The following is a 12430-nucleotide window of genomic DNA, read 5'->3' on the forward strand; positions in this document are numbered from 1 at the left end:
GTAAACTGAGAAATTGTAATGAGGAAATTCGAAAAAGATGTTGAAGACTTCGCTGTGTTATTTTTAGAAATTAGTGTAGGCACAATTGACATGCTGTCTTCTTTCCTTTCCGTATTGCTCTTTAAGACCAAGAGATCATTCAGAAATGAGCATGGGTTATGAAATATTCCGAAAATTAAACAGGTAACTTTAACATAAATTTTTTTAATGAAAATGTGAACAGAATAGATAAGAAAAAATGATACTTACGTATTTGCCGCCGCAGCGCAATTTTTATCATGAGTTTATTATTTCGTGATGAAATTTATTTTGAGATCAATGTAATGGGGGCGAAGTCCCCATTTAACGAGAATAAGGAATCGAGGCGGCACCAAGCCGCCGAGGTGACGCAATCCGAGTAGGCCGCCGACCCGCCGTCGGAAGCGGGGGCCTCTCGCAAGCAAACCTGTGTTCCACCGATTGCCCGGTTTGTTTGAAACATAGGAGACGATCCTTTAGTCAGGTCCGGCCGAGCGTTAGCGAGCGTCGGACTGCATACGTTTACCTGGTGCATTACGTTTGCCCGGTTAATTATGCATGTCATGCATTTTGATTGCCTGGTTGCAAACGTGATGCACCAGATAAACGTATGGCGTCCGACGCTCGTAAACGGGCTGCGTCATCCATAAGAATGGATGGACTTAATAATACGTTATAAAACTGCATTCTTTCACTTCTCATTATTTTGAAAAGGATTTTATTCAATGCCAGTATTTTTCGAATTGTACTTCCCGCTAAAAATACGTTTTGAATGGAAATGAAAGTATGAGACCAATATGATCTTTATGTAACACTGATCAGAATTAAATATACAAATACAAATATAGTAAAATTTTTGTATTATTTGAATATATCCTTCTTTTGGGTAAGTGTCGCTTTCGGGTAGATGTTACATTCGGGTAATTGTTACATTAGGGTAACTGTTGTATTCGGGTAAATGTCGCATTCGGGTAGATGTTTCATTCGGGTAGCTGTCGCTTTCGGGTATTTGTTACATTCGGGTGAGTGGAATTCGGATGAATGTCTTTTGGGTAACTGTCATTCGGGTGAGTGGATTTCGGGTAAATGTGACACAATCCAATAAAACAACTCTTCACGGTTTTTTTTATTCGCGTTATTCGTCAATCTTCATCAAGAGTAATACATTTTTCATAATGATTCTCTGATGTACAGATAACATTTCTGTAGTTTGAATCATCAAGTCCCTTAAAAAAAGTTCGAAATTACCAATTATTATACTGACGACATCGTTAACGAATTTGCTTCCCCACTCTATGACTGTTGATTATTTATCTTTTAGTTTGTTGAATATCGCCTTCAACTATTTTTTTTTCAATTAATTAATTAACAGAGCAAATAAACTGGTCGACGAATTAATTTATTTACGTGCACTTGATTTTTCATTTCCAAAATGGACTAGAACAGTGTTCAACAACAAAAGTATTCAAGCGATTATACTTTTGGCACATCTGAACAAATAGAGAACATCCAAAAGCGAAAAAAAAACAGATTAACCGAACGAAAACAAGACAAGCTACAACCGAAAACGATAGATATTAAAACGATCTCATTACTCCCCCGACACTCCGACACTCGGAAAAGCGGAATGTTAGGAAGAGGGGGATAACTTTCAACTCCAAATCGGCTGCGGCAGCAGCTGCGCCAGGAAGTGACCGGGGGGAAATTCTTGTTATTTTTAATTAACATTTCTGTCCCCGTAGGTCAGGGCAAGCGACACTTCTCGGGACATTGCTGGGAAGTGAAAATGAAAACTCAATCAATGACTTCGAATGGGATTTCCACCCGCGTCCCCACGCGTCCGCCCCTCGGTTGGTTGCCATGATTCCGATTCGCGGCCAATCGAAACAGAGAAAGAAAAATTTCACAATTCCAGAAAGATTATCGCATCGTTTCATCCAGTAGAACCGTAATTATATAAATTTGTGAAAATGTGTTGATGTTGGAAACATAAACAAATTAATAACCGAAACCGGTGGAAAGCGAAATTACAAGTGCATTCGGATAGGCGGATTGGGAAGCAGCAGCAGCAGTAGCAGTTGCTGAAGAGTGGTTTTTCCCGCTGGTGGAAATTGTAAACTGAAAAACCCAAGTGACGGACGTGGCGGAAAAAAGAACAGCAGCAGAAATGGGTCAGGGTTAGTGTTTTGAGTTTCATTGGAATGCTGATGCGCGTTCCGAGGCGTTCGCGATGAGAAAAACGGAGAAAGAGAGAACGGAACGGCACGTGTATCCGAAACCTACCTCACGCAGTTCTGTTTGCGGACGCGTTTTATGGGAACTGCAGCAACGAAGTGATTGATTGGCTACCATGCTCATTCGTAGATGCCGGGTTGGATGCAAAAGTGAAAGAACTGTCCAATTTGTTTGTTTTTATTACTTTTTATTTTAAGCTGTATATTTTTATTCTTGAAATTTAGGAGTCTTAGAGTAGAGACGGATCATATTTTAGATTTTCATAAAACCCGATTATCAAGAAGTTTGAAGTTGGCAGATCACAAAAGTATATTGATAAAATTTAAAGAAACTATGCCATATATTAGGTTGGAGAAAAAGTTATCCATTATTTTCTTGGTGGCTAGCTTTAGTGATCAATATCACCCGTAATATCGATCATACAATTTCAAGTTTAGGCTCGTTGTACAGGTACATGTAACCCTGAAAAAAATATTTTGTTGTTTTTTTGTTTGTTCCAATCAATTGTGAGTTACAGGGTATTAACAATGGAGATCAACAAAGAAAAAAATCGGTACATCTTACACTTTTTATTTTGTAAAGGCGAAAATGCAGCCAGGCCGCTGAAATTGTGAATGGTATTTATAGTACCGATATTGCAGCAGTAAAGTACGTGCAATTTAATTTTTTTTCAAATTTCTAAAATTGGTGTTGATTGGGATGTTTTAATGCATTCACCTTATATTCCAGACCTGGCACCGATTACCACCATTCCTCGCATTGCGAAATTTCCAGAGTGATAAGAAATAGGGGTCAAGAGTAGATTGTAAAAATCTATTGCTAGAAATCCAAAAATATCGGACAAACTTAAGGCTGGTTCTGTTATTGTTGTTAAACCGGTAGAGTCGGTTCAAAGTAACGATAGTACATCGATAATTTCCCACAAGTTCTCGATCAAGTTGAGATCCGGAGATAGAGGTGGTCAGTCCCTTAGCCTGATTATATTACTATTATGCCGCTGTTTGATCACTTTATCGAGCGCTTTGGGTGTACCATTCTTTCGAAAAAAACACCTTATCGTCATATCCCACATCTAATGAATTGGATTAACATACCTTGCAGAAACAATATACCTGGTTTACCTTCTTATATTGGTATGATTCCTCAGTGAAATCTTCTACGATTTTATCCATCGTCTGGTTTTTCGATCCGATGTTGATAGGTGTAGATATTTTTGTACTTCGAGGAAAGCATTTGAAGGTTTCTTATATGGTTAGTAAAGCGTGGTTTCCGACTTGAACAACAGAAATCTTTCCGATCGAACAAATTTTTGGTACATACCCTTCATATGGTCGATTTTCACACGCCATATATGGCATCAACCGTTTTCTGTGACATTCCTTTATAATCGTAATATCTTTAGAACCTAGATTTTTTGTGAGTGGACTATCCACGATGCGAATTATCTACAGAATCGAGATCCATAATATATTTATACGCGTTCTTGAATTTCTCTGTCAGTGAGTGGTAGGCTCTTGCTCATTTGTCATGGCTTCAACATTATCTGACCAATGCACAATGGTCCGAAGATGCGTTTAAGTGGAAATTAGCATTTAGAGCTTGATAGTTAATCTCTAGACAAAAACTGTCTTCGACAAAGTTGTTACATATATTGTTAATCTGAATCCTACTCAAAGTTATTAATGGTTTTTTACCCAAAAATTCATGATTTCAATTTTAATTTACTAAAAATAACATAGGTTTGAAAATCACAATATATGCAATATGTTATTTCAAATGCCGCTACCCACATTTGTTTATGTTTTCCCCAGAAATAATAACATTTGAAAAGAGCGTATTTTTTGGGAATAAATATCAATAACTTTGAATGAAATAGAGATATTAACAAGTTCTGCATCTAAAAATGTTTGTATCTAGGTAGTGCGGACTGAATCAAAACGGCTGTCAAAAAGATCCAATTGAATTGTCAAAAAATATCCTACGATCAGGAGTGTTATTTTTCTTACGATAATCAACACTATAAAAAAAGGTATTGTTATAAAAGGCAAAAATAATTAAACTTATAAGATGAACGAACTTCATTTTCCCGTCAATTGTTTAATTGACCATTGCATCTCTGAAAGAGCATCTCATAATACAAGGTATCAGAACACAATACAGAATATCAAGAACCTACGAATAACGCTTAGTTCACTCCAAGATTTTAATGTGGGAGCAAAATTTGACATTGGCGAATTTCGATACGTACAAACATAACAAAAATGAAATGTTTTGGGGACGTTTTTTTTCTAATGTCGGTGAAAACAACTTTTGCTAGTGAAGCTGACCGTAATTGTGATCCGCTAGTGCTGGTGATGAATGTAACGGTAAAGCAATCTGCGCTCCGTGTTGATGATGGACTTAATCTTCTGAGTCAACCACCGGCTTAATTGTGGAGAAGGCATTACGTTTTCTCGTTTGAAATGTAACGATATATTTCTATCAAAATAATCCTGAAAATGTGTATGAAAGGTTTGCTACACTTTTGGTTTTCAATAAATCAAACATCGTACTTACTCCACAGATAAGGGAACCCTTGTTCGGAACTAGTTTGTCGTCTCCGCAAAGATCGACCCAGCGCGTCTGTAAGAACGTTTCTGAGGATATACGATAAAAGCTTACGCGAACATTTTCACTCGTATTCGGGCAGCATTTCACTGAGCAACGCATTTTTAATAGCCATTTTCTCTGATATAATATTTTTCCGAACGAAATAAAAACAAATGAATTCACGTAAATGTTTACCCCTGCGATTTGAAAATATTTGATGAAAAATGGAACGAAGAGTTGCCAGATGATTTGTAAAAAATATCTGTAAAAATATGTGAAAGTCTGTTGAAAATATGGAGATGTCTGTAAAAGTGTGCGGATCTGAAGAAATGTCTTTTAACGTTAATTTTCACAGATTCATTAATACTTTGTACATCGCGATGCACAAAAAATTGTTTTTTTGTATATTATTTTATATGTATATTTTGCATATATACAGCCATTCCATGCCAACCCGATAGAGTGGTTCTCAGATTTCGATGAAAAGTGGCAAAGGGTGTGTCACATCAAATTGAATCACGGAAAAAACGCTGTAGAAATTCGCCCAGTAGACCGATCCTTTTGAAAATTTTAGACAGGCTTCGTCAGCATTTCGTTGTACAGCTTCCGGGCTCGCGTCTTCCCCACCATGTTTTGCCTTTCGTCGCGGTTAGGAACCTTCTGAACCTTGTATGTACGCAGGCCCTCCCGCTGCTTGGTCCGCTGGACGAATGAACTTGACAAATTCAGCTTATTGGCGACATCCCGGACCGAACTTCTCGGATCACGTCTAAACTGCTTAACTACGCGCTTGGATCTTTTTCACTGACGGAGCATCCATTTTTGCCGTTCTTCACCTTCCGGTCGATGGTTAGGTTCTCGAAGTATCGTTTTAGTACTCTGCTGACCGTGGATTGGACGATTCCCAGCATCTTACCGATGTCCCGATGTGACAACTCCGGATTCTCGAAATGAGTGCGCAGGATTAATTCACGACGCTCTTTTTCGTTCGACGACATTTTTCCAAATTTACGAAAAATTTACAGTGAAGCATGACCAACGTGATCTATACGCTCTTATCTGATTATAAGCGAAAGCTGAAGATATACAGGTAATCTTCGATATAACGTACATTTCACTTTCAAAATTGTACGTTGTATCGAATTGTACGTTATATCGAAGCATAACAACTCACAAACGTAGTCTATAATACATTATTGTGTTGCTGTTTTAGTAAAGTTAATGATTAACTTCAAGCAGAAGACGAAGCCAGCCTTTCTCATGATGTTTTCCTTCGTACTGTTGATTAAAGCTTGATTCATTTAGAATCCGGAATCACAAAACCAGCTGTATTTCGGGATTTATTGAAAGTACAAAACTTGTTTTAGCATCACAATACAGGTAATTAATTGTTCTATCAGAAAAAAAATATCGAAAAAAAATTTCCTTTACACTTTGTAAATGTGTACGTTATATCGAGTGACGTTATATCGAGGGTACGTTATAACAAGGGTACGTTATTTCGAAGTTTCCCTGTAATTCCTAAAAATTAAATTTCTATAGCGTTTTTTCCGTGATGCAATTTGATGTGACACACCCTTTAGTTTTGTTCATTATCGCAAATACGGTTTTATTTTTTTTTATTTTTTCGTTAGCGTGACCATTTCCATTTTAGGGTGGTCCGAAAGGCCATTTTTTCCCAAAACTGACTTTTTTCAAAAATTCATAACTTTAGAACCACTGAACCGATTTAGATTATCGATATATCTGATTGAAGATAACTCGCCTTTTATTAAAAAATAATGAACCTGCCAAATTTTATTTCCATAACTATTGATTGTAGTTGTTTTTTATTGTTTTATTGTATTGCTTTGGACTAAAGAGCGCTATTTTTTTTATATTTTTCTAGAAATCTTAGGATGTTTTACATAACATCTTGATTTCAGAGATACTTTTTTCATTTTTGAGATATGATTTTTCAAAGTTAACCGGTGGTTCGAAAAATTATTTTTTCCCTTGAGAACCACTTTATCGGTTTGGCATGGAATGGCTGTATACAGAAATGCCAACCTTCCTGATTTTCAGGATTTCCCAGACTTTTTGGCTCGTATTCTGACATCCTGACAAACACTCAATTTTGCCTTAGTTTTCTAAAGTGATCCTGATTTTTCCTGATTTTTTAGTCTTTTATTTTATCACAATAAGAAGGATCCTGGTTGGAAATGACAACTGTCAGAATAGCCTACATAAAAAGCTCTCCGGTTTTCCCTTGTATAGTGATTGCTCTTTCTTTCGTTTATAATTTATACCTGGTATTATATTTATTTGACCGCTTAAAACATGTAGTGCGTTTATTCCACCTGAAAATCTTTTATGTTTTTCGTTTCACAATCACAGAAAATGAGACCGTCTACACCAATTGATTGAATGAACGAACATTGAAGATAATTTTGCGAGATCTTTTCTCTCTCTCTCTCCAGAATCTTATGTCAACGATTACAGAGTTATAGATATTTAGTAGATTTTTTTTGTAAAGTATATAATTATAAATTATTCAAAAACCGTAAAAAATTTATGACATTTATTGTCGTAGTCATAGTATCACGAACCACAATACTAATAATGCATAGTTGTGGAAATTTCTAAAATAGGACAAGTAGAAGTTTGGTCAAGTAAGGTTCAGGTCTCTACAAAATTCATTCAAGGGCAAGACCTTCGATTCTATGGATAGCATGAAGAATACCATGAACAGTTTTCGACGAGGAAGCGACCATGATGTGGTAGGATAGAATTTGAAGGCTCTATGAAACATGGCGAAAGATTGCGAAACAAAACTGTGCACATAAAATTGAATAAATGTATGTCTGCCTATAAAAATGATGCCTTTGTTCTCCTAAAAATCGGCACAAACTTTCCGGACATACCAAAACGAGCTATCCTGATTTATCCTGATTTTTATTTTCATTTTCCCTGATTTTTGAAAAATATAGTTGGCAACCCTGGCTGTATATATACTAGCTGACCCGACGAACTTTGGCCCGCCCAAAATTATTGTTTTGATATGAATTCTTTAGAATGAATTTCTAAACTTTTTCTCATCACAACATTGTTATATGGGCAGAATACAACAAATACAACAAAATGAAGACGGCTCAGAAGGGACCTTTCCTTCATCGGATTTTGCGATTAGCAATACATCTGGCCTTCCATTTTTATTTATATAGATAGACAGATAGATAGAAGATATAGGAATGTGTTGTTTTGCCTGAAAAACCATTTCCACTTTCGAACAAAGAATAACTTCGCTAGCGCAAATATCGATTGGACTAACAACGCTTATCACGAAGAAATTTTAGGTCATATGGGAATTCAATTTTCCGACATTCCTTCAGAGTTTTCCGGACATTTATATTTTGAATATATATTTTTATTAAGGCTCATATGGCGTCAACCTGACGGGGCCGGGAGTTCAATATTTCGACAATGTTTGCCTTATAACTATGTTAGTAATATGTAACCGATTACTCGCGGTTGGCTCGAGGTTAGTATTACAAGTGTTTTCGTAATTGTGATGTTGCTGTCTTCAATGCTCTGTAACCTGTACTTCCTTTTGGGATGCAGCTGACCATTAATCAGCAACGCCCCCTAGTCTGTACCCCATATCTAGCGTGGTGCGTCTTCTCGACTCGAGGAATCCAGGATAGAATGGTCACTAGCCGGCGCAAACATCAGCTCGTAAAGAGTTGTCATGAGCGGTACAACCTTTGGCTCTTGTTGAATGATCAGTGGACTGCACAACCTTTGGCCCGTGTATCTGTAAAGAGTGTGTGTATGTATTGCCGCGACTAAGTAAAAGTTTATCGATCGGATAGGAGGGATATGAAACGGGGACACAACGAAGGAAACATCATTAAACGTTGACATCGGCGTTTCTGAGGAACAGGTATAGATGAAGCAGAAGATCAGGATCCCGGCTACCTAAGATATCCCGGACGGGGATATCCGATTGTCTGCCTTTTGCCCTCAGTGCCACAATCACAAAGATTGTTTGCTGCGAGCCCAATGCGATAGAGATGTGCGTTTAGGTTGTAGTGATTGGACATAAGCCGAGATATCACGCGAATGAAATCACGACCTACATTCAATCCCTTAAACCAAGCTTTCGTCGAAACCTTAGGGATAATCGTGTGTAACCAGCGACCGAACTCATCTTCACTCCACATGCGCTGCCAACTAACGAGTGTGTCCTGACGAGGAATGTGAAAAAATTCGTTATAAGCAATTTGCCTTTCAAAAAGTGTGCCTTCTGAAGCGCCCACCTTAGCTAGCGAGTCCGCTTTCTCATTCCCCGGAATCGATCAATGAGAGGGAACCCATGCTAAGGTAATCTTGAATAATTTTTCGACCAAAACACTCAATAGATGTCTTATTCTTGTTAGGAAATAAGATGAGCGTTTATCAACTTTCATTGAACGGATTGCCTCTATTGAGCTAAGACTGTCTGAAAAAATAAAATAATGGTCGATGGGCAATGTTTCAATAATCCCTAGTGCATAGTATATCGCACCCATTTCAGCGACATACACGGAACAAGGATCTTTGAGTTTGAAAGAGACACTGGAATTTTCATTGAAGATGCCGAAGCCAGTGGGTCCGTTTATGCATGAACCGTCAGTAAAGAACATTTTATCAGATCTAACATTCCCATATTCTGCAGAAAATATCGGCGGAATATAATCGGAGCGTAGATGATCTGGGATTCCATGGATCTTTTGTCGCATGGACAGATCAAAATTGACATAGGAATTGCAAAAGTATGCGAAGCAAACTTGGTTGGAGATGCCCGGTGAAGGGTGCACTTCATGGGTAAGGTACTCATGGTATAAAGACATAAAGCTTGACTGAGGAGTCAGTTGGAGTAGATTTTCAAAGTTATCAATCACCAATGGATTCATGATCTTGCAACGGATGAGAAATCTGTAGGATAATTCTGTGAACCGAAGAGTAAGCGGGGGTACTTCTGCCAAGACTTCGAGACTCATCGTATGTGTGGAATGCAAACACCCCATGGCTATACGCAAGCAACGATATTGTATCCTCTCCAGCTTGAGATTATGAATCCTGGCAGCTGATCGGAAGCAAAAACTGCCATATTCTAACACTGATAATATCGTTGTTTTGTACAACTGAATGAGGTCTCCTGGATGGGCGCCCCACAATGTTCCGGTTATTGTTTGGAGAAAATTGATTCTTTGCTGGCATTTCTGTTTCAAATACGCAGTGTGTATTCCCCAGGTACATTTAGAGTCAAAATATACTCCAAGGTATTTGAAAAACATCGAGTGCCTGATCGCTTTGCCGGATAGGTGAAGCTGGAATTGGGCGGGTTCGTGCTTCCTAGAAAAAACGACCATTTCGGTTTTCTCCGTAGAGAATTCGATACCCAGCATGTTCAGGGTATCTTACAAGGGTTTTAGCAGAACGGCGGGATTAGTACCCGTGATGCAAATAAATCCATCGTCTGCAAGTTGTCTCAGCGTGCAGTTTCTAGTTAGGCAATCATCCATATCATTGACGTAATAACTATACAAGAGGGGGCTTAGGATTTTTTTTTCTTTTTTTTTTTTGGCAGACTTATCTCACTTCTTAACTAGGCGAACCTAGCCAGAATTTTCACCTGCCCCCGGTGCTGTTTTAGTCCTGACCGAGAAATTGTCGGACAATCGCGCAGGTGCTAAGGATAACCGACTTTTGGATGCCGGCCAATTCCTTCTCCATGTTCAACACCTTTAGCGCTTCCAGAAGAGTCTTCGGGACAATTCCAGTTCCAGAGAGAACGACTGGAGCCAGTGTTGGAAAAAATCATCTTCGCTAAGATCAAATGCATAGATTTTCGGGCTAGGTTGCATCGAAAACCTATATATTCCAAACGAAAATTAAAATGACAGATCCAGGCAACCATTGAATATGAGCAAATGAACTTTTATCCTTCAATATGTTTTGATGTTCATTGTTCCCACCCAGTGTCATTTTCATCTTGATTATCGGAAACGTCAGAACTGAATTTAATTTTAGCCAAATGAATATCAGCTGTTGTTAACTTCTAACCTGAGGCTGCTATGTGCGGTTGGGTTTTGCAGCTGCCGGATGCCATAATCGGAAATACCTTATGAAATTCCCGATGTCGCAAATGGCTTGACGGTAGCTAAAAACACTCGTTGTATCTATTCTGCATATGCCGTTGCTACCGTCTCGCCAAATAAAATTTATTTTGAACCTCAATTCACTGCCAGAACGTATATCGTTTCGGATGTGATAAATATCAATTTGTTGCTTTTGATATCCAAAATATAAATAACAGCGAAGTTATGAACCGCACTCAATGTCACATTCATTCATTATAGCAAATTTGCTCATGCAACAGCGATATGAACAAAATGAACTCGTTTGTTATTGTCATCAATATAATGAGGGCAGTGTGTTTCAAGCTGAAAAAAAGTCATTTACACTGGAACAAAATCATATTCGTTTCTCGTGAATATTTGTTGATATTCTAAGACACTGACTGGAACAATTCTTGGGACCTCCGTTAGCCCCCACAGTTCCTTGAGCTCCACGGCCAATGGTCGGTACTTGCAGATTTTGCGACCGTGGGTCTCCTCCAGATTCTGGTTCAGTGGATAAGCGACATCGATGAAGGTGACTTTGCGGTCTCTCTTGTCGTAAACCATTATATCTGGGCGGTTGTGGTGGATCGAGAGGTCGGTCAGAGCAGTGCGATCCTAGTACAGCTTGAAACGGTCATTTTCCAGGACAGGTGCAGGCAGATACCGGTAGTTTGGTACGTTGGTACGTTTTCTTCCAGTAGAGCACATTGGAGCGCCAGTTGTCGATGAACAATACGGGTCACGTTGTTGTGGCGCTAGGTGTAGGCTGCGTTGGCCAAAATGGGACAGCCTCCCCTAATGTGCTCTATGTTTTCACCTGTTTGATGGCACATCCGGCAAATGTCATCAACGTCTTGATGCCAGACGTACCGCCTGCAGTTTCTCGTCGGCATTATCCTGTCCTGGATGGCTATCATGTCGGCTTCTACTACTGAAGAGAGTTCACCACGCGTTAGCCACAGATTAGATGCGGCCTTGTCGACGTGTGGCCGGTCCAGTTGATGGGGGTGGGCACCATGCACTGCCTTCTGCTTCCAAGCTGCAATCTTCTCCTCCACTGTCTGCAGATTGCAGTTGAGTTGGTACTCCGCTTGCGCCAAGTGCAGAGCGCTATATCCCTTGTCAGCGGCGCAGACAGCCCGGAATAGCGCGTTTTGGTTGGCGCGTTCTGTGAAGTACTCGCGCAGTTGTCGTACCTGGGCAACACACAGTGCAGATTTTCTTTTTTTTTCATCGTGTACTTGCTTTACTTAGAGCAACATGTATTATTGTATTGTGAAAGAAGGGAGTACGCTTCAGTAACAACGGAACAAAATAATAATATATATGAGTGTTCAAAAATCAAAAAAAGAATCTAACCGTATTTCGTCATTTCCTGCTTAAAAGGTCCTTTTACGACGTTTGTTTTTTACTCAAATTTCACCCTGCAACATGTTGACGAC

General features: G+C 38.9%; 1 protein-coding gene across 17 annotated transcripts in view; it reads left to right on the forward strand.

The window, feature by feature from the left end:
- Positions 1–12430, forward strand: part of LOC129767448 (uncharacterized) — a 332396-nt gene that overhangs the window by 166580 nt on the left and 153386 nt on the right. The window contains exon 2 of one of the 17 annotated variants that reach the window (XM_055768367.1): positions 1963–2195. The exons of 14 other annotated variants lie outside the window; for them this stretch is intronic. In XM_055768367.1, coding sequence (XP_055624342.1) covers positions 2186–2195 — 10 coding nt within the window. In that variant the 5' untranslated portion in view covers positions 1963–2185. Of the gene's footprint in view, positions 1–1933; positions 2196–12430 lie in introns of all 17 variants that reach the window. 2 more of the 17 variants (XM_055768368.1, XM_055768366.1) reach the window with 2 other exon arrangements.

Source organism: Toxorhynchites rutilus, chromosome 2, assembly GCF_029784135.1.
Source record: "Toxorhynchites rutilus septentrionalis strain SRP chromosome 2, ASM2978413v1, whole genome shotgun sequence".
Classification (NCBI taxonomy): domain Eukaryota; kingdom Metazoa; phylum Arthropoda; class Insecta; order Diptera; family Culicidae; genus Toxorhynchites; species Toxorhynchites rutilus.